The 25,805-nt window shown below is 37.5% G+C and overlaps 1 protein-coding gene across 2 annotated transcripts in view; it reads left to right on the top strand.

Annotated features, from left to right (window-relative positions):
* The window catches only part of KIAA0825 (KIAA0825 ortholog), a 251,925-nt gene that overhangs the window by 8,896 nt on the left and 217,224 nt on the right, over window positions 1-25,805 (top strand). For both annotated transcript variants that reach the window (XM_075446981.1, XM_075446980.1), the window contains exons 2-3: window positions 1,099-1,188; window positions 21,454-21,593. In XM_075446981.1, coding sequence (XP_075303096.1) covers window positions 21,463-21,593 — 131 coding nt within the window. In that variant the 5' untranslated portion in view covers window positions 1,099-1,188; window positions 21,454-21,462. The remainder of the gene's footprint in view (window positions 1-1,098; window positions 1,189-21,453; window positions 21,594-25,805) is intronic.

Here is a 25,805-nt window from a genome sequence, read left to right as displayed (position 1 = left end):
CTGGAGTTAGAACCTTACTGTCTTTGATATAGTTTTTTGCATAGCCTCTGTTTTCAGAAAAGTAATAAAAGCAGTGCAAGAAATACGGGCTTTATTGGCTTTGTTCTTAATTTAAAACACAGATGTAAAAGTATTGGTCAAAGAACAGGCTATCCTGTTGTCAAACTCACCTGCAGTTCTTCTAAACTTCCTTTGCTCTTGTCTTTGCTGATTCTGCTGCAGAACTTCCGAGTTACAGGAACTTTGAGTTCTGCAGTACTTTAGCTAAAACCCTGGAAAGTGTTAAGAATTTCCACTTCTTTTCATCGAATCCTAGAATCACAGGATGGTCTGGGTTGGAAGGGACGTTACAGACCATCCAGTTCCACACCCCTGCCATGGGCAGGGACCGCTTCCACCAGCCCAGGGTGCTCCCAGCCCCGTCCAACCTGGGCTTGAACCCTGCCAGGGAGGGGGCAGCCACAGCTTCTCTGGGCAGCCTGGGCCAGGGCCTCACCACGCTCACAGGGAAGAATTTCTTCATGTCCAAGCTGAATCTCACCTCTTTCAGTTTAAAACACTTGCTCATTGTCCTGTCACCACAGGCCTTGGTGAAGGGTCTTTCTCAATCTTACAAGTCCCCTTTATATATTGAATGTTCATCTCAAACTTCCACCTCTTTTATAAGTTGCTTGTTCTACGAGTGGGTGACCGGAAAGGTAGATTATTCTCAGTGAAACTACTGAGCTATGTGGACCTTGTCTAAGCATTTCTTGTAGCTGCTGCATGCTTTTTTGGGAGATTCTATGGCTGCCTGATTTCCCATTCTGTACATACCTTCTCTCCATTCCTTTTATACCTTTGGAACAACTGAATGACATGTTATGTAGCACCATGGTTTGTATAATAAGTATCAACAGAAATTGAGTCTTCTAAAGGTAAAACTTTTTTTAACATTTTGAACTTGAACTATTATTTACCAGTTGGGATTAAGAAGCATACCATCTTAGTGTATGAGCAATTTTTTATAATACTTAAGCAATTAGGATGTTTATCTGTGAAAATGTTAGTTCCTCAAATACTATCTTTTAGTAATTTTACTGCCTTCTTTTTACATAGGACCACTGATGAACTATTAACTGAATGTTATGCATAGTCGCTTGAAACAAAAATCAAGAAGATTTCAGTTACAGAGAGAACATATTGAAGGTATGTATTTATGTAAATTGTACATTGATATGTTTTGAAATTGACTTGCTATAGACTATGAATGCTTGAGAAGTTCTAACTGGATGGTTAGATGAGACCTGTGATGTTTATAGGAAAGTGCTTATTGGCACTAATCAGGAATATATATGACTCTGTTGGTTGAAGAAAATGTCGGAGATGCTGCATTTACATTTAAGAGTTCTTAAAAAATTATAAGCAAGCTTTCTTCAGATTAACCATTTTATAAATTATCTCTTTACAACAGCTATAAAAAAATGACTGGCTGTTTGAACTGTTAAGAAATGGATAGGTATGAACTTCGGATTAGTGTAGTTTTGTAAGAAGTCTGAGTAAGGTATCTCTTAGTAGTAAGGCCTTACTCCATTATTGTAGAAGCTAACTGAGACCACTGTTTTTGAAATGCATATTGTAATTTGTAGCATTTGCTTAGCTGCAACAGTCCCGAATGTTTATTACATTTGGAGTAGAGTACAGTCGGTTCTGCAATATACAGAAAACCCTGATAACCTCTCTTGACCCTGTGAAGAGTCAGAAAATGTGGCCTGTCTCTCAAGTTGTCTGAATCTCTTTTATGAGTGTGATCAATCTATTTCTGTCCACTCTTTGTATTGCCTTGCCATTAGTGCTTAATAGTACAAAATTATAACTTGAATAAAAACTTGTAATTATTGCAAAAAGAAGGGGTTTAGGAAGCTGTGTCATCCAGTAGTACAGATAAAGAAGTGGATTATTTGAAATCTGAATAGTAGGCTATACAGTGTTTTTAATTCTTATCGTGCCATTTGACTGGGAGCATGTGAGTTATGTCAGATAATGCAGATACAGGGGATGGTGAGGAATACAACCCACTTAGTTCTTTTTCTGTAGTAAACTTATCCTCGGTGCACAATGTGATAGAAGAAAAAAATTGGAAGAAATCATTCCAGTCTGCCTTGATATTAAAAATCAAATTATTTGCTCAATGCTATTCCATGATATAAACTTGCAAAGCAATAGACTTTTGATTCTCTTATTTGAAACAAACTTAAAATTTCTGAATAATGTTCAGCTCCAAAGATTAGCATGAGGCAGAGTATTGTAGTGTCACTTATTACCAGCTTATCTAGGAAAAATATGTTGTTTCAATAAATCTTCCCTCTGTTTTCCATCCCTGAACTCTTCCTTCCGTACTCAGAATATATACCATTAACTACTTTTCTCACTGGATATTTTGTTTGTGTTTGCAACGTCCTCCACACTGTTTCCTGGTGGTGTACAAGTGAAGGGAATCTTGGTTTGGGACCACCTGCTGTTTCCTGGGTCACAACAAGCGTAATTTATCTTACAGATTAACAGAATAGAGTTGAAACTCTAAGGTTCACCATGGAACTGTTGTATAAAAATAGATATGCTCACAAATTGTACTTCTGAAGGATATTCTGGTAGAGGTGTTACTCAGTTTTAGGCCGTTAAATTAAAAATATATAGATTGAACCTTAAAAATGTGATTGTAATGTAAGTTTCCAGCTTTATTTTTATATGGCTTACTAATTTTTAACTTCAATAAAGTTGTGAAATGCTATAAAATTAATATAAGGGAAAATAAATTTGCTGAAATGTTGATGTGACCCTAGAAAAAAATTTCAGTCCTTTTTTTTTAGTCTGTGATGTCTCCCTCTCTCTCCCTCTCTCTCAACTTTAAATGTAGTGTTCCTTAAAAAAGAAAAAAATAGATCTTTAGTTTTCAGTCCAGTTTTGTTCTGAAGCAAAAGATTTATTTCATGTGATAGGCAAATGGTGCATGTTGTTTACACTAGTTCCACTTCCTGGCTGGTTGCACAACTCGTATGAGCCTTGTAATTATGTAAGAAATAACACAGTGCGTGGTGTTCACTTGTAAGATATTTATGAACACTTGCCCTCTTAATCATGAAACCAAAGGCTAAGTGCTTTCTGCACTGCAGAATTTAATAGATCTTTGCTGTAGTTGTTTAAGATGATAGGGAGGAGGAACCCCTTTCTGCATCACAAATCAGCTGATCATCTTTCCTTTTTACACAATAATTTATGGCCTGGTCTGGTTCCAAAGAAAGTTTAATTTTCCCTTATGTGAATGCATTTTATTATGATTCCCTCTCCCACCTTTTACCACTGTTGCCTCTATGATGTTATGAAACAATAATCTTGATACACCATCATTCCAAAAGAGATGGTAGAATGTATTAGAGCTCTCTCTGAGTATTCATGAATCATACCCACATGGTATTTCCATGGCGTAGACAGACTAACAGGATAGAGATAAAGGAACTTCACCATGAAGTACGAGAGGTTTCTTTTGTGAGCCAACAGTTGCAGGACTGTTAGTTGCCCTAAGATAAGGAGTTTCAGGCTGGAGTGTGACAGTGTAGTTTAAGAGATACTTCAGAAGAAAGAAGTTCCTTTCACTCTCATCATTCTTTTTCCTTGCTTTCTTCTTCAGCAGCAATGGAAAGGTATTGTGGACAAATATTCTTTAAAAGTGCCACTTGATTGTGCATTTTTTTGCTTTTGTAGTACCATAGTTGTGATGACTTACACTTCCTGCCAAGAACATCTGATAATGTAAGCTATCAAGTGAGACAAAACTAGATCGAAATACAGAGAGGATGCTCTGCGAAGATAGAGGCTACCTCTGAGTAACTAGTGGAAAAAATCACTTTGATATGGCTCATGAATTAGTAAGAAGCTCCTGTCTTAAAAAAAAAAATTAAAAAATCTAGACAGTTGCAGAATTGCAAACCGGTTAGACACAAGGTTTAGTTTTGTACAAGGATTTTGATTACCATTAAATACATGTGGAGTAGACATATATCACTCAGTATATTTGTACTTTATTATACTGTTCAACAGATGTCTTTCCTATTTCCTGCTTCTGTTGAGTTTGGTAGTGCTTAAACCCTGAATGAAAATATAATTTGTGCTTTTTTAACACATGAAACTAGCTGGTATCAGTGACGAGTTCTGCTCTGGATGCAAACTGATAGTTAACTAAAAGTCAAGACATAGTCAAGGCTAAGCACTTTGCTTAAGGAATGTTAAATCAATGTCCTTTAAATTAAAACTTACAATACCATTGGTCTGTGTGTTACTCATATAATTTTTTTTTTCTCCTTGCTGTGGTTATACCTCAATTTGTAACACAGAACCACGCAGTTACTCTCTCACTCCTTCCCTCTCCTCCATGGGATGGGGAGGAGAATCAGAAGGAAAAAAGGCAAAAGCTCGTGGGTTGGGATGAGAACAATTTAACAGAATGGCAAAGGGAGAAGAAAACAACAATCAATAATACTGGTAAAAAGCATATACAACATGCAGTGTTCTCACCACCCAATGCTTAGCTTGCTTCTGAGTAGCAAAAAGCCTCTCCTTCAGCCAGCTCTCCACTTAAATACTGAGCATGACATCAGCTGGTATAGAATATCCCATTTGATTGGCTGTTTGGGTCAGCCCAACCAGCTTCTTGTGAAAATTAACTCTGTCCCAGCTGAACCCAGGACACTCCTTTAAGTGGTCTTTTGATCACATCCTTTTTTTGGAATAAAAGAACGGACATGTCCAATAATGATGTAGACCTGTGGTAGAATCAATATGCTGCTGAGTATCAAAATTGCACTTTGGCTAACAGTGCTAAAGGAGAAAAATACATTAAGCTGTTACAACTCTTCACTAGGAAGGAAAACAAAATAAAAAGGCAAACGGGAGGATGTCTGGCCATGAAGGTCAGTGATCGTGGAAAGCCGCGTGCCAGCCCAAACTGTTGAAAGAACACTAAAATGCTGCTGTATTAGTGGAAAGCATAGTTCTCTTGCTGTGGAACTTGAAACACCATGTAGGTATATACCTCTGCATTTCGTGGTGATTTTATGGATTCCTCAAAGACAGGCTTCTATTGTTTTGGTGTACTCTGACTAGTTACCAAAGAATCTTTTAAAACAGCTTTAATTAGTCTTAAATTAGGCCTGTGCATGGGTCAGACAATCTGAGGTATTTAAACAAATACTTTACGTGAGGCTTCTGATGGGAAGCGTCTTGGTTATTCTGTTTTCCTGTTTTTTCTGATTACAGACCACATCCTTTTGCAGAAGCTTATTTGCCATGAACGTATTTCCTGTTGTCAAGTGCTAACCTTTCTTAGGCTGTTGCTGATGTAGCTGAATATAAAATTGTCCTCCTTGAAATTCTGATTTATATTAGATGTTAGCAGCAACCATTCGGTCAATCTTAGAAATGTAAAATGGTCTTGAAACAGATCCTATGAGATCTACTAAGTTGAAATTATTTGTGTAATCTTTTTCTTAATTCACTTAGCTTATGACATGCCGTTGTCACCTTTTACAAGCAATTTTTTCTTTCACTTGGAAGTGCTGGCTTCTTTAAACGCAATTACAGTTGTTGGTTTGCTAATCCTGTGAGTCAATCTACACTAAACAAGAAGCTTATATCAAACCCTTGGCAGCTTCATTGAAAATTAAAAAGCATGCTTTACTGTAGAGATTGTCAAGAGTGGAAATAATGTTTGTCCAGTCGGACAGCTTGCTTTTGTAGTCGCTAAATGAAAGTTGAGATTCTGTCTCTTCCTTGAAAGCTTCTGTGTCAAGAAGGTAATTTGGACTGTTTGTGGTTTGACAGGGATTATTAAAATCAGATGAAGTGAAGGGAAGGAAGTGTGGGAAAGCAAAATTGACAGTGACACTCTCTATTATTTGCAGCTTGGATCATGATGACTATGTTGATATGATAGATTCTAAATGTTAGGTTCACTATTGGGATATGTTAAGCAGCAAATACAGTAAAATGCAGTTATAGATGATTTTTCTGACTTAACACAAAGCCATCCAGCATTTATTTTCAGAGGGAGTGTAGCAGAAAACGGAAGACTGAAGGGGCGAATGCAAGGAAAAAGGGAGTGGTTCAGAAAGAATTTAATTTTCTCCTTTGTGATTTGTTTTAAGCAACAGCTCTTTATCCGTTTTTTTTTAGTTCATACAGCTTGCTAGTACTCTTCAGAGGGAATAAAACTGGGGATTAAGAATTGATGGTACAGGTGATAAAATTTCTTTTTCCAATTACTTGAATTTTGGTAGAATTTTTTTAGTGTTAGTAGTTTTGCATAAAGTGAGCTAAAGCCTTAAAGGTTGCTGTTTCACATCAATTTTTCATGACTTGCATCTTACATGTTATTTTTAAATAGTGATCTTTTCTGCCGCTTTGAGATAAATAATTTAAAAACTTAAATTATTGCAATATTCATACAGCTGAATTTTTAATTGCTGAGATACACTAGCTGCACACTGTGTGCATCTTTTGGTGTCTAGTGAACGTACAATGTATTATTTAATCTTAATCCTTTGTTTTATCTCTTGGTTGTATAGGTAAACTTTCCATTTTTGAATAGGCAAGTTAATGCAGAAGTAAGACATCTGATTAGCCAAGTTTGAATGTTGCTCTCATTTCGATGTGATATCCTTTTCTGTTTTCCAGTATGGGAACTTGGTGAAAAATTCTATTTTGGGACAATTTTCAGTGTAGAGTCTTATGATTTTACAGGAAATTAGAGAACTGAAATGAAAACAGGTGACACATGAAAGCCTTTGCTGTTATTTAGCATAGCCATAGCTTCGTGTCTTTCACACAGCGTCAAGCAACGTTTGAACAGTTGAGCCTTGCCAGTATAGCAAGTCCTGTCTCTCATCTTCACCTGTCTTCACAGGAGAGTGAAGCATATTAGCATCCAGAGTGATTCATCTGCCAGAACAAATGGGTGAGGGAGCAGAATGACTGAGAGAAAAGAGGTTGCATAGAATTGCTCTCAAACTTGCAAAACAAGGACTGTCATGAGCGGAGAGGGTGGTGTTGGAAACACAGTGGGGACACTGGTGAAGGAGGGGATCCGATCACAGAGCACACAAAAATTGTTGATGTGAGAGGAGGGTGCCAGACCCTGATGTGAGCTGGAGGGGGGGAATGTGAAACACAGAAAACCACCCTGAAATAGATCCTAGAGTAACAGAGAGTTGAAAATGTGTGTACAGGACAATTTTAGAGGGAGGTAAAAAACACAACAGTGAGCTACTCCTGTGCAAGAAATGGAATGTGTAGTCTGTAGATGCAGAAGCATGCAGTTGTACTATCAAAAAGTTAGATTAGCATTACGGTTTTCAGTTTTGGTGGAAATGGTGCCTACCAGCCTGAGGTTCCACCTCAACTGTGGTTGATGTTAGACACAGTAAATACAGTCCTTAATCAGAAGACCTTACAATACAAATAGGACAAAGAAAAGGGGAGGAAGGAAATCGTATTCCTGCTTTAATAAAATCTAAAGAATAGGATTAGGTGATTTACCCAACTCCTGCTCTATAGTGTAGTTAGTAGTGTGTAGTAGAACTAGGAATGGGACTCTACTTACAAGAGTGCAACATGTGCAACTGAATGTAAGTCTGTATATTTATCATTTAGGGAGTTAGAGATTGCTCTGGGTGTAGTATACCGAAGACAGATAAATTGGGCCAGTTTCACCTTCAGAGCAATACTTTACTACTTTGACATTAATAATAAGCGTTTTCAGTGTTTTTAAAACATCTTGGTAGGCTGTCAAAGTGAAATAAAGTCCCACATTTCAGAAGTCACATAAATGAAATTTCACTTAAGTGAAGTTGAGTAGAAACTACATGACAAACATCACCATTTTGTATTTTTCTCTACCAAAAGTTACCATCCCATCATAATTACATTTATACTATAGAGGATCTGCTTCTTATTTATCTAGCAGGGACTCCTACATCTGTCACAAGGGTTTTGAGAAAATGTTGAAAGACCTCTTACTAGTTTTGAACTTAGATTTTTTTTTGAAACACTGAGAAGCTCTGAAAATTAGTACCTGAAAGAAGGGATTCCTGTAAGACTTACCAAGTTATATTCATCTTCAGTAGTATGAAGAACATCCAAATTTGCTAATTACATCTTTTTACCATTACTGCTCTTTAGCTTGGGTGGTGATGAAGCTGCAACAGATAGTCCAAAGGCGGTCAAAAGAAACTTCAGGGCCTTGGGACAATTGGTGAGGGTATCTGGAGCGGAGGTTATTTTTAGCTCCCCTTCCAGCTGCGAGCAGCAATACTGGAAGAAACAGATGGACCGAGTCTATTAATACATGACTCCATGGCTGGTGTCACTGCTGCAACGTTGGGTGTTTCGGTAATGGGATGGCCTATAGAAAACCAGGCCAGCTGATGTCACACGGGAGCTACCTTTCTCAAGTGGCAAGAAGGTCTTTGCTCACAAGCTAGCGGGGCTCGATAACAGAGCTTTAAAAAGCTTCGTGTCTTTCACACAGCGTCAAGCAACGTTTGAACAGTTGAGCCTTGCCAGTATAGCAAGTCCTGTCTCTCATCTTCACCTGTCTTCACAGGAGAGTGAAGCATGAAGGAGGAGGGGGAACATATCAGGCTTGCCTGTGACAAGCTGTGGGATGACACACAATGATTAGAGGGACGATGGGCAAGTATGGGCCCCCAACCTGTTGCCCAGAGGCATGCTGGGGACACTGCAATGCAGTTGAAGTCTTGTGGAGATGAGCTGGGAGCTCCTGAGGTAGTAGGAGCCAACAGGGAAACTCCTGGGAAACACACCAAGGGAAATAAGGGGTGTTCCACTAAGAAGGTGACACGGCCAACAGCCCAGATGAAGTGCCTCTACATGAACGCAGGTAGCACTGGCAACAAACAGGAGGAGCTGGAAGCTACCGTGCTGCTAGAAAGCTATGATCTGATTGCCGTTACTGAAACTTGGTGGGATGAATCCCATGGCTGGAGTGTGGCTATAGATGGCTACAGGTTGTTCAGAAGGGACAGGCAGGGACAAAGAGGCAGAGGCGTTGCTGGAAGTGAGGTGAAGTCCCCAGTGACTGGAAGAAGGGAAACATTGCACCCATTTTTGAAAAGGGTAGAAAGGAGAATCCTGGGAGTTACCAGCCTGCCAGCCTCACCTCTGTGCCTGGGAAGATCATGGAATAGGTCCTTCTAGAAGCCATGCTAAGGTACATGAAGGTCAGGGAGGTGGTCTGAGACAGCCAGCATGGTTTCACCAAGGGCAAGTCCTGCCTGACCAACCTAGTGGTCTTCTATGATGGAATGACTGCTTCAGTGGACAAGGGAAGAGCTATGGATATGAGCTGTCTGGACTTATGTAAGGCCTTTGACATGGTCCCCCACAACATCCTTCCCTGTAAATTGGGGAGATATGGATTTGATGGGTGGACTGTTCGGTGGATGAGGAATTGGTTGGATGGTCACATCCAGAGGGTAGTGGTCCATTTCCAGATGGAGATTGGTAATGAGTGGTGTCTCTCAGGGGTCTGTATTTGGACCAGTTTAATGTTTAAATCTTCATCAGTGACTTAGCCAGTGATACCTGTAGTCAATGGCCTTGCTGGACTTGTCAATGCGAGACAAAAGACATGCTCAGACTCAGGCACCAAGAGCCGAAGAGTTAACAAAGGGAGCAATTGACTTGTGCTTGTCTTATCAGATGGAAGTAAGGGGGGACAGCCCATCACCATAAACCAAGTGATCTGTGGGGCGCAGTGGAGGCCACACAGCCAGAGATTGCTTCAGATAAAGAATAGATGGCCCTCGGAAGCGCATACCACAATGCCTGCTCCATAGGCGTGTCAAACTGTTGAGTCTTGCTTCTGACAACACCACATTCCATGCCAAGAGCCAATCGATACACAATAATTGACTGAGTCCCGCCTCGCAAAAAGATTTCCAAACATATAAAAATTGGCACTTGAAAACTCTCTTTGGGAGGAGGAGCCAAGCGAGAACTTCACCTGACGGACGGGTCGACGGGCCTGAAGCTCTCTTCCCCCCCAGGAAGGGACGCCTTTTTGGTAAGAGTCGCGCCTCTGACTTTGTCAGACGTATCCCTGGGAACACGTTGTGAACCAAAGCGCTAAACTATTACTTTGAGCTCAACTTTTGTAGCCAGTGCATTTATCAACGGCAATCCCGAATCTGTGATACCTGTCGCTTGAATAAATTACCTATTGCTTCAACTTTGCAAAACCGTTTCAGTGAAAGTCCTTGGAAGGGCTCTGGCAGGCAAGTTAAATCTGAGATGTGGCTCCACACTTAACACTTTAGATATAAACCATTGACCAAGTCTGGGACTATGAGTTGATCCAGCAGCACCTAGACTTCTCTCTGAGAGAGAGTTTAGAGTGCAAAGGGGTCTGCTCTGAACCTCGTGACTCAACAGGAGGACTTCCCTTTTGCCGCTTATCAGAATCCCTTACCCCCTTTTAATGCGACAGTACCGAGTGCACCCTCAGTAAGTCTGCAGACCACGCCAAGCTGAGTGGTGCCGTTGACATGCCAGAAGGACAGGATGCCTTCCAGAGGGACCTGGACAAGCTGGAGAGGTGGGCCTGTGTCAACCTCATGAGGTTCAGCAAGGCCAAGTGCAAGGTCCTGCACATGGGTCGGGGCAATCCCTGCTATCAGTGCAGGATGAGGGATGAGGGGATGGAGACCAGCCCTGCTGAGAGGGACTTGGGGGTACTGGTGGATGAAAAGCTGTAGATGACCTGGCAGTGTGCGCTGGCAGCCCCGAAGGCCAACCGTGCCCTGGGCTGCATCCCCAGCAGCGTGGGCACAGGGCGAGGGAGGGGATTCTGCCCCTCTGCCCCGCTCTGCTGAGACCCCCCCGGGAGTCCTGCGTCCAGCTCTGGAGCCCTCAGCACAGGACAGAGCTGGAGCTGCTGGAGCGGGGCCAGAGGAGGCCCCAGCAGTGATGCGAGGGCTGGAACCCCTCTGCTGGGAGGAAAGGCTGGGAGAGCTGGGGCTGCTCAGCCTGGGGAGGAGAAGGCTGCGGGGAGACCTCAGAGCAGCTGCCAGGGCCTGGAGGGGCTGCGAGAGAGATGGAGAGGGGCTGTGACAAGGGCTTGGGGTGACGGGACAGGGGGTGATGGCTTTAGACTGAAAGAGAGGAAATTTAGGTGAGATATTAGGAAGAAATTCTTCACTGTGAGGGTGGTGAGGCCCTGGCCCAGTATGCTCAGAGAAGCTGTGGCTGCCCCCTCCCTGGCAGGGTTCAAGGCCAGGGTGGATGGGGCTGGGAGCACCCTGGGCTGGGGGAAGGGGTCCCTTCCTATAGCACGGGGTGGGAACTGGATGATCTTCAAGATCCCTTCCAACCCAAACCATTCTGTGATACACATCTGTGATGTCTCTGCAGTCTCTAGCTAGTAAATGCCTTTACCATAAATCACATTGTGCTCATTTCTCACTCACAGTTTTATCCAGTTACTTTTTTGCAATAAGTCTTTGGAGACTTACTTTCTTTCCCTGCTTCCCAAGACCTCAGATAGCACAAATCGGAATAAGCATTATCTACATAGAAGCTACTAGCCTTCGTCACTGAACGCTGCAATCAGGCCACAGCTGTGTGTCTTGTCGTGATCCCTCTGGAAGGACTGGTGGTTGTCATACATCTTTGTACCAACCTCATCCTCTCTCTGACATTTAAGGCTCTAGGGTCATCGCTTTCCCTGTTTTTCAGCATCCCAGGGTGGCTGCATCTTTATTTATGAATACCTAATATTTTAAGGCTTTGTCTTTTAGATTGGGTTACAAATTCTGTGTAAGCTGAGGAGAGATTTCTTTTCCATTTGTGCAACTATTTTCCTGGAACTTATGACTTGATTACATCTGAGTCTTCGACCCCTTTGCAAAACTTTGCTGAAATTGGGAAAAGGGTGTGCCTGGGACAGCATGGAGAAAGTCAGAGACACAGACAATGGTAGCATAAGCCTCATTTGCTCTGGAAAGTAGAATGAAAAGCAGGAACACAAAAAACGGTTGAAGTAGAGGAATCGAAGGTGAGAAAGCCATTAAGGTATTAAATAGAAAAGAGTTTTGTGTAAAAGAGCAGGAAATAACTTTTTTTTTTTTAACCTAGAGCCCATATATTTGTGCTTTAAAGAGGAAAAGGCTATAGACACTGAGGAGGAAGATGATGTTATAGGCAGTGTGTCACTGTTGTCACTCATGGTGACACAGCCTTTTTCTGAAAAGAAGTGATACTGATGTGTTTTAAGATTTAGTCTTGCTTTGCCATCCTCTTACAGTCTGTACATAACCAAATATTCTCAGCCAAAATACTTTCTCTCTTCTGGACTTCATAATGAATTTGCTGTTACACTTTGAATAAAGAGCAGTGAGGATTTCTTATGAATTCAGAGATGAAGATTGCATCCTTAAGATAAATCGGACTTGATCTATTGGCTGCTTTGAAGGTTTGGGTGAGAGGCTGACTAAGAAGCTTGATGTTCCATTGCATACTCCTGGGTGTGGAGTATGGGCGAAGCAAACAGGTGCTTTTCATTCAAACAAGACATTGTCTTGCAAGCTTGAAAATACCTAACACTTTCTAGATCATGTGTAGTCCATTATATGTACTGTACTGTACATGGCAAAAGGAAGTAAAATGTCATTACTTTACTCACGGGCTTTTATTTCAGGGAGAGAGAGACAGAAGCTTAACAGTGCTTTTAAGTTGAAAATCATAGGTGAAGAAGAAGCAGTATGTGACTGTATTATCCTGTAGTATCTTAATGATGTATTGAGCATTTAGGCAGTATGGCTTTAAACTTTACAGGTTGAGTTATGCCAGCAAAAACTGACTAAAACTTTTTATTTAAGAAATGATAGGGTTTTTTTAAAAAAAAGAAAAAGGAAATTTAATAGGCATTTGCAGTTGTCAGTAAAATGTTTCATATGACCCTGTGTAGAATTTAGCAAGAAGCTTTAATAATAGTATTTAGGGGGAAAAAAAAAAATCCATGACATTTATACTACTAAACAAGCCTATAAGACTGTGACTATAAAGTTGGACCCACTTAAGAGACATCTCTATGGAGAGTTTCTGTATTTCATTTTTATAAAATTGACATTTTTCAAACTCTCAGCTTTAAATTGAGAAGTAATGGAAGAAAATAGAATGTGCGGGAGTGAAGGGACTGAAATGCAGCCTACCTTTTTTAAAGCTGTGGTCACAGACTTTTTTTGTAATTCTTTTTAAATATAATAGTTTCATTGGAAGGCTATTTCCTGTTAAAATTCTAACAACTCTGTATCTGATCTATTGAACTATAAGACCTCAAAGGTCTTGAAATTTCTTTCCTTTAAATACCATTGTCCTCAAAGAGTATTGTGTCTGGGTGGAGGATTTTTCCAATAAACAAGAAGAGAAAAGGCTTTTATGGTCTAGTATAGAAGTAGCTAGTATGTATTTGTAAGGTTTTTAGTTGAAAATGGTGTATGTTAGGTTCTTTACCAGTGAGTTAAAAGATTAGTTCCTTCAGTACAGTCCTTATAAATCTGTGCAGTTTTAGACATTTATGACAAGCCAGATAGGAAGGCTGTAGCAGGTGTTTTTGAGAGCATAGTTCTGAAGATGGTTTTGGGGGGTTATAAAGTATTGCCTCTTCTTTCTGAGTTTGTAAGTGACAAAAAATGAGATAACTCACATATTCTCCCTAAATGGAAAAAGCCAGAATTGGAAAGACAATTCTGCAGTAGATGCACCGTTACGGTTACACAGAGGAGACAGCTTTTATTCTTGTCCTTCAGGCAAAAACACAATGCCATGCAGTCTTTTCTGGGGAAAGTAATTCTTGGTCTTGGACATTTTCTCATACCAGTATGCAAAATTTGCTCAGTACTTATCATCCTCCACTAGCTGTAGAAAATAATACTATATGCTATTTTGAAATTATTGTAGTTACTGTATATTTTCTTGGCAAATACCGTTAGTCAAAAGAAAAGGATGATAAAACATACAGCAGGTATTTGTAAGGAGGCTTCTAAGAATCTCTTGCCTATCCATTAGTGATTACTTTAGTCTACTGATCGGTAATTACTTTTGTAATTGAAAAGTATTTTTAAAACATCCATCATTCATAAAGTGTATCCGTTTGACAATGAGATTAATTGATGTAGTCTTAGTCAGGCACAATGGCAAAAGAGAATTTTATGCTGTGTTCACGTGTGTGTGGCAATGACAGAAAAGTCAATTACTGATTTTTTTTTTTTTTTGTACATCCTTAAACCATATCTAAGAAAGACAATATTGCAACCAGTTTATCAATTTTTTGAATATATTAAATATGATAGAACTACAGGCACAAACATATAATTCTGTGAGAAGAAGCATCTTGAATCCTTCTTCTATCTCCACTAAAGAAAGTCAGAAAAGGAAAAAAAAAAAGAAAAAAAGGCACACTTGTACACAAACATTTGTTGTCATACTTATGGTTTTAGTAACCATAAAGACTAATAAGAAGGTAGGGACAGCCATTGAGTTTTCACAGGTAGGATTAGGCTTAATGTTTGTGGAGTCTTTCTTTAAGAATGTCTTGTTTATAAATGTTGAATCTTGGATGTTGTACACTGTGGGATTCCAGCTGCGGGGTGACTAGCTGAGAGACAAAGATGATATAGGATTGCTTCACTCAAGAGCTACTCAGAAAATGGCCATTTCTCCTCTTCTGAAGGTTATGAAAATATGTTATGCTTTATTCCTTTCTTCTGACATAACTCCTCAGGAGTTTCCTTGCAACTCCAGATGGCATGTTCTTCTTTTGAAGTCACCGCCTTTGACCAATAGTTTTTGATTAAGTTTATGTAAATGAAAATCTCTCCTTGTCTTTGAACGTCTCTTACCAGTCCCAAGTAGCAGGAAGTCTAAAAAAGAAGTGCTAATTCGTTTGCTTTACATTCTCAACATTTCACTTTGTGTGACTCAAAGAATGGGGGAGAGGCAGTAGGGACAACTCATGGATTTTAGTTTTAATTTCTTGCATGTATATTTGACTAGAAAACAAGACTAAGCAACATATTTTGAAAAATCCACAGATATTAAAAATAATAGCATATGCTGTTTGTCAGAAACGTGTGTTTAAACAGTCCTTTTTCGAGGCTTTAGAGAGTATTGATGAATCAGTTGCTGTACAGCTGCCCTAGATCAGAGTTCTGCATTCTTGTATTACAGCTTTAGATAGAAGGCACAGCTTTCTGTTTCATCTGTGGTGAGGACTGTGTTTCTTCATTCCCACTGTGGGCTGTATCTTATTCACACTCTCTTATTTGCTGTCCCTTACAATGGCAGAATTTGGGAGAAAAACTGTATTCAGTACGGTAACAAATTTAATTACAGATTCTTAAAATCTCTCTTTGAAAGATATAAAGGAAAATGTGTTATGTGCATGGTGAATAATAACTGATGAATATAAAATTAACATTTAAATAAAATTGGGTAAGAAGGTTTTACTGTGTCAGAGTAGAGCTCAAGAAATTATATTTTTTAAATGTACTTCTTGTGTAAGCTCTATGTGGTTTCCAAAAAAAAACTTTAAATATTCAGACGATGTGGAGTCCAGAACAGTAGGAATTTCACATTGAATAGGATTATCTCAAGCCATTGCCATCACTGTTGCTGCCTGCTGTGCGATTGCAGATGACATCTTCTGTGCTGTAAAGCGGCTGGGAACAGTTGAGCAACTAAAGATAGATAAAGGGAATCATTGTTAAGATGATGGTTTGAAAGTGTAAGCTGAGTGATGAAAAATCTTGCCAATTCTCTCATCCCCTTTTAGTTTTTCAAGGATGCTAAGGCAATAAAGAGATATCTACTGTAAGATAAGAAGCAATATCAGAAAAAAAGCTTCAATGATTTGGCTAGCTCTCTGTACATACAGTGCTGCAGTTTGAAATATTCCTGTTTTCAAATCATGGGTACATTGACATCCTCTTTTTAAAGTAGTTCTAATGGTAACAATTTTCTTTTATCGTCCTGGATATGGGTGGAGTGAGAGCTCTAGGGGTAAAGCTCCTATAATGTTAAAGTAAGTTTTAAAATATTTAGATTGGCTGTAAAGTAACAGTCCAGAAAATTTGATTGCCATGGTGCTTGCATTGCACTTAGACAAAGTATTTTGTGCTGAAGTGTGGAATATTAGATGTGGAAAAAATGTTGTTAAATGAGTAAATGTATTAGGTAATAATGTCTAAATATTTTATATGTACAAGTTATTGTTAAATTCAAACTATAAATAGCTATTTAAAAGTTATCTTGAAATATGCTAAAGGTAATATTTGAAGTATTTGGACATAAGTGTTATGTTATTATACAAGAGCTAAATTAGTACATTGGCATTAACTGAACGAAATTAATGACAGGTCATGAGTTCTTTAACTCTTGTATGACTTTTTAAAGACTGAATTGTGGAGCTGTATAATAATGAGATTCAGTTTATGCAAATGTTGTAGAAATCAGTGATTTGAACAAAACAATATCTATCTGCTGGTTTTTTATCTACTAAAGAGGTTTGTTTACACATGCATGCTGGTTGTGGTGAATAACAGAAGTTATGATACAAACAAATCACTTTTTCTGTAATAAAGCAAGAAGTTAAATTATCATAACAAAATTGAAGAGGTTTTTTTTATTTTATTCTTCCGCTACTAGACACAAACTTGGTCTTCTCTATCTTTTTCAAACCATTTATGTTAAAATTATTTGGGGTTCATTTAATGAAGACTATTAATTGTTAATTTTCAGTCTTCTGAGTAAATCTGTTGCATATTGCCTTATATTCTGGCTTTAACAGATTAGAAATACTGGGAATCAAGACCTTCTACCCAAGTATACGTCATTTACTCAATGTGACATGCCATAAACTGTTGCTTCCATTAAATATCTGGCAGTTCTTAAGGAGTAGATTCTGTTTAGGTTTAGATAACTTCTTTAGTAAAGATTATTTCATACAAGTAGTGTGTGTATAAAAGCCTGGCTCTGGATTTTATTGAAATCTTAATAGTTTGGTTCATCTTTTTTCTGAAAACCTACTGTGTAATTTGCCCAAGTACGTGCTATAGTGCTCAAAAAGAGATCTCTTTGGATCTGCATTGTATGAAATTATATACTACCTAAGTCTTCTTAGTTCGCTTAGAATTTGCATAAATGTGTGCAGCGCATTTGAAAACCCATGGAAGTTTATAGTTTAGTTGGAAGCTTAGCAAAGTGCAATCAATCATTATGAGAAACTATGTCTAACTTTACACTTACTACTTGAGTTCTGCTATGATTTTCTTGAACATGTATGTACTATAACTTTTTTTCAAAGAGCCTAACAGCCCAGCTGATTAATTTTCCGTTAAATTTGGGCAGTTGATTCAGAGAAAACTCCAGGCAAACTGACGTTCAAAACAGTAGTTAGATTTTTTTTTTTGCCCCCCAAGGTGTTCTGTGTAACTATAACACAAAGTTTGCCTGACATTCTCCATGGTTGATGCTATCCTGTGATATCTGAAGTTGAAACAGGAGTCTTAAATGACTGAAGTGCCATAGGGAAATAAAGGACTAACAGTACATCTGTCAACTTTAACAAACTTTCTAAAAATGCTGGAATGGATTTGCATGCTATAAACATGACTAGTAATGTTTTACCCAGTGTAATGAAGGACTCATAATTTATATTTAGAAAGAATAGTATTTGTGTCAAAAAGCGGAAGAGGTCTGTTAGCTGCATATCTACAGTATGTTAGACTATGAATCTATAGTTAAATAATGTGATTTATAAATCTGTAGAGATATATTATGCATGTGTAAATTCATCAAAAGTACTCATACAAAATTCTATTCAAGTTTTAGGTCCATGCAACGTTTACAAATTGTATATCTGAAAACAAATGCTTATTATAATAAATATGAACATTATAAATTAATCTCAGAAATCCTGTGGAATTTCCCATAGATGTTTGTAGTGGAAGGTTTTCACAATGATAATTATTTAATTGTTTTATCAGAATGAAAAAATATCCGATCTGAACTAAGTATCATTTTATAGAGTACTTTAATGAGAAGATTCCTTCCTTTTGCTTGACAGTGAAAAGCACCACACACAAAAAAACCAGCAAAAAATACTTTTTCATGGTAAACACCATATAAATTGAAAAAAGCAAGAAGTATCAACATGAATGTTCCGTAACGTTTTTTCAAATAGGCCTAATTGTTTTTGATAAAAATTGTGTCTTAACATTGGGCTTGTTAGGAGCGGGGCATTATTACAGAGAAGTTAAATTGCATTGATACTGTGGGTTAAAATAGGAGATCTGAAAAGTACTTCTTTGTAAGCTACACTGTACATTGGTTAGATTTTTTGAGTAGCTACCGAAAAGATTGACAGCTACGTTAATGGTGGTGAATGGGTCTTTAATATGTTTTGACAAGAACTATGCCAGTTACAGAAGGGGACACATTGAGTTGCATCTGAAGCAGGTTCTCTAAGACCGTTTGTCTCAAAACATACAATATGTCTCTCTAATAGTAAATAGAAATATGATGGAATGATTCTTGATGGTTGGACTTGATGATCTTAGAGGTCTTTTCCAACCTATGATTCTATGATTTTTGTGCAGTGTAATTACAAGTGCTAAAATAATCTCCTTTGCAGAAGAAGTGGGTTATTACTGCCTAAAATAGGTTGAACATGTTTGGATTTTCAAAGCATGAGTTCTTCCACCGTGTTATTACAAAAAATAAAGATATTAAGAAATTTATTTATTTCTTAGCAAAAATTGTTTTTTTGCCATCAGAGGAGGCCTGCATCATGCTAGCTATCAGGGAGCAGCAATGACTGGCTGCTCTCTGAGAGCCAGGAGAGGAGGGGGATGACCCAAATGGCAGAGGAGGGACCTTGGCAGCCGATGGCCATCCTCCTGCCCTCAAGGGAGGCAAGTGGGGCAGGCACCAGAGCGACAGTCTGGTTCCACTGAGAGTCCAGGTCATCAGGCAGGTAAAGCCTTTTAGTGCACCCAATGCCCTGACACTGGTTGGCTAAGGAACAGTAGAATTTCTGCTCAATTTGTATTAATTTATGTCTTGATGTACTTATTTTTTCTTCCTGAAACATTTTTGTATTTTGCTTCTTCATGTGATAGATTTGTATTGGAGAAATTCTTAGATTTTCATAAGAAGAAATTACTATTGACCATCTAAAACAGTATTTGAAAGCTGAATAATCAAAGGTTGCTTTTTCCCCCATAAACCAAAACTGAAAGGAATAATTACCTTGTTTTGACAAGAGAACTGAGGAAGTATGACATAGAAGTCTTACAGGAATGCACACATGAAAACTAGGCTGTCATGTTTACAAGGTGATTTTTTTCATGTGATGAATTTTTCAAACAGTGAGTGGTCTGTAAACTATACTGATATTTTTCTGAGGAACGCAAGTTTCTTTTGGCTACCCTGTAAGCAGAAGATTTAAGAATAAATATAAAATGATTGTGCAGCTATTGTATAAAAACTTTGAATCATTCCAGGCTGTTACTATTTCTGCATTACATGTATCTTTTATACAGTACATTTTACACCAATCATTGATTGTTCTCCAAGCATAGCTGAATAAAAGATGGGTTGGAGTTACAGGTATTGAATGGAGTTAGCATCACATCCTGTGTAAACTCTGAGATATTGCTGAAGAGAAAAGGAAGTGGATTTGTGTAACCATGTCTGAATATAAGTAGTATCATACGTGAGTGAACAACTGTATTTTCAATATTCCTTTTATCTCAATTCTGTAAAGTGCCATTTAGTGTTTTTCCATTGGTTGCATAACCTCCCAAGTTGGCCTACTGTTTTTTTGCCAGAGCAACTGATATTTCAACATTTGGGAGAGTGCCTTTTAACTTCTAATTACAGTGTCTTTAATTGCAGTAACATCTGTTAAGATACTTTGAGTCTTATATTCAAAGACTGATCTTCCCTCGATGTCTTACGTGACGTACTTGGATGTAAACCAAACTTTTTAACCAGAAGGGTGACTGCATATCAGCTACGTTCTAGAATGTTGAAAGTGTTTGAACTGTTGTTTGCAAAGGGATATTCTGTAGCTTCTGAGAATTTAAGAAAATTATATATCCATGAAATATTTCATAGTATTGTGCTTGCTGTTAATTCAGATGTGTGAGGTGCTGGGCTTTAAAGGATCTTCATGTTTGTTCTAACTTGGTTTTGAAAGAGCAAAACCAGTATCAGAAGTGTCATTTCTGCTGAAGAAATGTGCAGTTCTGCTACTTGTACGTCTACATTTATATTTGACAAAAAACTATCATCCTGACCTTGCATCTTGACCAGATGTTCTTTTGGAGCATGTGTCTTGTAGACCATTCACTTAGAAAAACTCTCAGTCTATTTTTCTGGCAGTGCCTCTAGGTAAATTTCCAACCAACACTGTAATTGCTTCATAAAAGAATATTGCTTGTAAGAAAAATTGTGTAGTTATTAATTCATTACATTTTGTTGCCCAAACATTATGTGGATCCAAATAGTTATGTTTGTTTCTCAAGTTGCTACTGTAATATGAGTAGAATTATTAAATACTAAATGGTGAAATTTACTGGTTATTGAGAAGTTTCCACTTCTTACGTGATTTTTTCTTTTTACTTCAGTAGCAAGTTGTCACTGCGTGTGAAACCAACTTCATTATTTCTCAAAAAAGAGAATACAGAAAAAACAGTAAACAGGAAAAAATAACTCTGCTAGTGCTTTGCTTCTGCTAGAAGGACTCCTGGGAAGTAGTGTCTTAGTTTGAGTAAGGCCAGTGGATTTGACCTGTGTTTCGGCAAAGTATTTCTGGAGTAAAATGTGTACAAAGTAAGATGACACCAGTTTCCGGTACATTATAGTGTTTTGTTCTGGATTTTTATGTTCTAGTTATTTGCAAACATGTGTTTATTTTCCAGAAAGCATTTACTCCTTGGACAGAAATTATAAGCACACAGAAGATAAATTTGCCCTCTAGTGTATTTATTTTTATAGTTTCCAGTTATTGTAGTGAGAATTTTCTTTCTAAATCTTAAAAAAAAAAATAATGAAGAAAGTTATTGCTCTGATTAAGGTAAAAAACTGATTTTTTTTAAACCAAAAAAAATGGAAGGTATTATAAAATACTATCTGCCTTTATTTTACAGGTGTCCTTCTCTGTAGCACTCCACTCAGAAGCAAGTACAAGATTTACTGTTCATCTCTGATTTTATAATTCCCTGCATAAACACTTCCCTTATTAATCTTAGTATTTCCAAGGATGAAAATATTGTGTATTGTGGTACTTCTAGTCTGAATGTTTCATTATTCAGCCACTTTTCTATACCTGTTTTACAGATTCTGAAAATGGAATGGGGAGGAGAGTATTCTCTTGATTCTTCCAATTTAGACTGTTTGTTAGATGTCCTTCCTGGAGAATTGGAGTTTCAACAAATCCTGAGTGATCTTGATGAAAAAATAAAGAAGAACTCTTCTAGGTAAAGAGCATTTTATTTGTATACTAGTGAAAATCATTACATTTAGGAAGAAATATGGCTTTTCTTTTCTTTCTTTTCTAGTTGCAGGTTAAAATTTTGATAATTATTTCAGTAGTAATTTTACCTTAACCACTTCAACATTTAACAGATTTTTAATACAATACAATTTTTGTGCTATAGTCTTTCTCTGTATGGTATTTTTAACAGTTGAATCATCTTAATCTTAGGAATTAATGCAGTAGGTATGATAGGGGAGGAAAAAAATGTATATTCCCATGACAGTTGTATTTCCTACAGCTATGAGATAGAATTTTTGCTCACTGAAAGAGCTACAGAATTTCACAAAAAAAGCAAAATTTGAACTCTGGATGTTCTTTAAGCTTTTCTAATGGAAGCAGAAAATGCAAGTAAGTTAGTATATATTATCTTTCTTATACAAGCCATTATTTTACCTATTTCAGTTAAAACTGTTATGCTGCTGTGGAAGATTTCTAGCTAGAATTTGTATTGTAATATATTTCATTGCACACTTCTTTGTAACACTGGTTTCCAAAAATCCATGCCATAGAAACAGTGGAGTACTGAAAGAGTTGTTGTTTGATGCGGATTTTTTGCATGACTACAAAAACATCAGCGCAAGGTTTTGTGCCTTATTGGAAAAGTGATAGTGGTGTTTTGTGGCTAAACTGTTTAGTACCTGTAAAATCCTTTGATCTGTGAAAGACGGCCTTGAGCAAATAAACTAACTGCCCCTTTAAAAAAATGAAGTGCACATTCAGAGACATAACAAATAGCGTAATTTTGCATTAAATTTTGAGAATGCTTGCCTTTGAATAACGGTGCACGTTATAGAGTTGTATGATTTCAAAGAATGCCCTTCATGACATCTGTTTTAAGATTGTGTGATTTTAATGAAGCCCACGTTTGTGAGAGGTCTTTGTCTGCTCCCACACAGCTTCCTGAAGAATGGAGATAAACCGTTGCTGTATCTCACTGAAAACTGATTTAGGTCATCCCTGAATTATTGTTATATTGCTTACTCCAGGCAGAGAGATTTTTAAAGCTTTGTATTTATCTTACTCTTATCTCACATTTTGAACATTTTCATTTGAAAACTTAGTGTTTACAAATGTAGTTGCAATAGCAGTAATCCCAGAGTACCAATGACAGTGAAGATCTGGGAAATATGCTGTTGTGGACCACTGCATAGTGCAATTTCGTATTAGAGTTTTCCAGCTGTTGACATCAGTGAAATGTAGATACTTACTTATAGTTTGGTTGATGTCATAACACAGTTATAGATACTTAAGTTTTGAGTTGCTGTGGTCTTGTATGTCTGGGAAAAAACAGCATCAGCATTTTTGGCAGATGTGTTGTTGCCTCTTCAACTACCAAATTAAAGTGATTTTGTCGTCGTTATGCAGAGCCAGCCTGAGAGTTAGAAAGATTATTATCACGATGTGTCTTTGGAATGCACGCTTTACTACTATTTTTGTTTTTAATGTGTTTAAAATGTATGCTGCTGCTGGAGAAAACTTCTGGCTGTGGGAAAGTAGGCCAGCTGTTCACTCCTTTTAATCATACTTTGTATCAGTTAGCATTTTATGTTACACTTCACATAAACATCATCCCAGTGGAATTATTTGTACATTTTTAAGAAGGCTAATTGTCCCTTTCCTATGTACATAGTCCTACAAATTAGGAGGGCCTTTCACTCTACGTTTTGTAAGATCCAAAAGGTATTTCATCCAAGGAGAGCAGGAAATTGGATTAGGGTCTGGTACACAGCAACGCATGTCAGGAAAAGCTTTGTGTTTCTGCTGAATTGACACTTGAGCTAGTTTTTAAACCAATTTTCACCAAGAAAATCAGAAAGTAGCCCTGTACTTACCAGGTGATATTTTGCTCCTGTAATATGTCAGTTTCAGAAATGGAGAGGAGTTTAAAAGAAGATGGACAGCAGCTGATGTGACTTTTAAATTAAAAAGAGTCCTTTTATTGCTAATATATTAGAGGTAGCATGGAGTGAAATCATTTTCAAGTTACCATTGATCTTTGTAAGTGGTATGATAAGAGCAGCTCTATGCGCTACAGTGATACAATTGGAATACAATCCATTTTTCATCAGATAGATTTATGATTTTATTATACCACAGAGAATAAACATAATAGTATACAGCATATATATATTTTTAAAAATAAAACATTGTGTAAAAAATTATGATCCAAAAGTGTGTAAATCACTTGAATGCTCATTTATTGCCTTCCAACTGAACAGCTTTTATAAAATTGTGTGACACGACAAATCAGATATGCTTTCCAGCAGTTGAATTACTTTCAGTATTTTTGAATTGTACCAATTCTATTTGGAGCTATAACGGGTGAGGAGTGGGGGAAAGCCTTCCATGTGAAATTGTTTTATTTGTAAGTTTTAAGGGAGTAAGTGGTTCATTCATGCACTATTATATAACCGAATTCTTGTTACAGTTGACTGTTAACTTTATTTTTGCAGAGGTAGGTGAAACTCATGAAACTATTATAATTGCTGGCCGGTTTTATGTGCAGTGATAGTCTTGGGTTATTCTAAAGAATGAAGTTGTGTTCATAATTTCATCAGGGCAGCCATTTGCCTTCAGTCATTCCCGTCACATTTGCTTTCACTTTTACTGTTTATCAGAACAAAGTCTTTGGATATTTATTTTCCTAATTGGAGGATTAAGAATTAGTAAGAGTTAATTTTTGAGCAATCCATAGAACTAAACTTTCAGCTGATAATTCAATACTTCTAAGCAGAAAATAAGGTACAGAGCTTGAAACCAAGCTTATAGAGCATAAGTTGAAAGTGATTGTAAGCATGAAATCTCTTCAGAGGTTGATTTTTTGTGTGTGTGTATTCAGTTCTTTCTTCAGTGAGTGATTGTCTGTCTTTTAGTGGTGATAAATTGATGATAGATTCTATGAGGCTGTAGGATTGTGAGATGTTCTAGGTCTTCAACAGAGCAATTACTCAGAATTTGACAAAATTATTTGCTAATAATTGTGTCTCCACGATATGCTGGAGATTATATCTTTGTGAGGTTTTTCGCAAAGGCTTAATTTGACTTCAATCTGATAAACTTCAACCTGACCTTCTGTCTAATTAATGGTAATTCAGTCATCTTGGATTTTGATGAAGGTCTTTTTTGAAGGGCTCCGGTGAGATCAATGTTAAGAAGTGCTTATAGCATTGTGTCTTGTCCCATAACTGTTCAATATAAATTGTAATCATTATTTGAGCAACTGACAAGATCCTTAACTTGCACATAATAGGACTGTCTGGAAAGTACCTCAATAAGGATATTAGTGTGACAGTTTGTAGTTGTTGATCATAACTTTGCATAGGAATGCTTCCCACTTCCAATACCTCACAACACAGGGACTGAGGAGTTTCAAACAAGGTATGAAGCACTGCTGTCTCATTCCATTTTCCTGTATCAGAATTGGGGTGTGCAAGGGCTCATGTGTTTTTAAATTGAGATGTGCTGCAGGAGTTATCTTTCTCTTTTATTTTGAAGAAAATCTTGGCATCTCCATCCAGAAGTAAAGTTTTGTGGTCAATCTTTCCGTCAGTTTAGTATTACTCCTTCCGGAATAATATTTAACTTCATTCTTATTGGCCTTATTTTATATTTTTAATAGAACTTAGATACAAATATGAATAACAATTATGCAGTCAAACTATGAAAAAACATGCTAATGTACACCCAAATATGAGGTGATAACAAAACCTATGCCATTAGCAATAGCAGCTTTGCTTTCTGGCTTTCTTCTCTGCTGTTGATGTCAGCATGGTGAAGAACATAAAATATGAAAAGGAATTTTGTCTCTTTATGCAGTTAGGTTAATCAGAGTGAGAAAATGGACAGGCCAGAAAGAATAAATTCATGATCAGGTAGACTCGAGTGGAAGAGTGTAAGCATTACAGGACTGGAAACATAATAATCTCATTTTTTTCAGAATTTTAGAAATCCTAAGATATATGTTGTACCAGGAGTGTTACTGTAGGTTATCGTAAGCATTGCAGGAACATGCAAGATTATAAATAGTCATTTTTTGTAAAACCTCTTGTTTCTGTTCAGGATAAAGTTATCAAAATATTTTTTGCATGAAGCTTTATGTTGTTGTTCAGTTAGATTGTATCTAGCAGTTTAAGAGTTACTAGAAGACAAGTTA

Source organism: Opisthocomus hoazin, chromosome Z (genome assembly GCF_030867145.1).
Source record: "Opisthocomus hoazin isolate bOpiHoa1 chromosome Z, bOpiHoa1.hap1, whole genome shotgun sequence".
Classification (NCBI taxonomy): domain Eukaryota; kingdom Metazoa; phylum Chordata; class Aves; order Opisthocomiformes; family Opisthocomidae; genus Opisthocomus; species Opisthocomus hoazin.
This window is presented reverse-complemented; position numbering and strand designations above follow the sequence as displayed.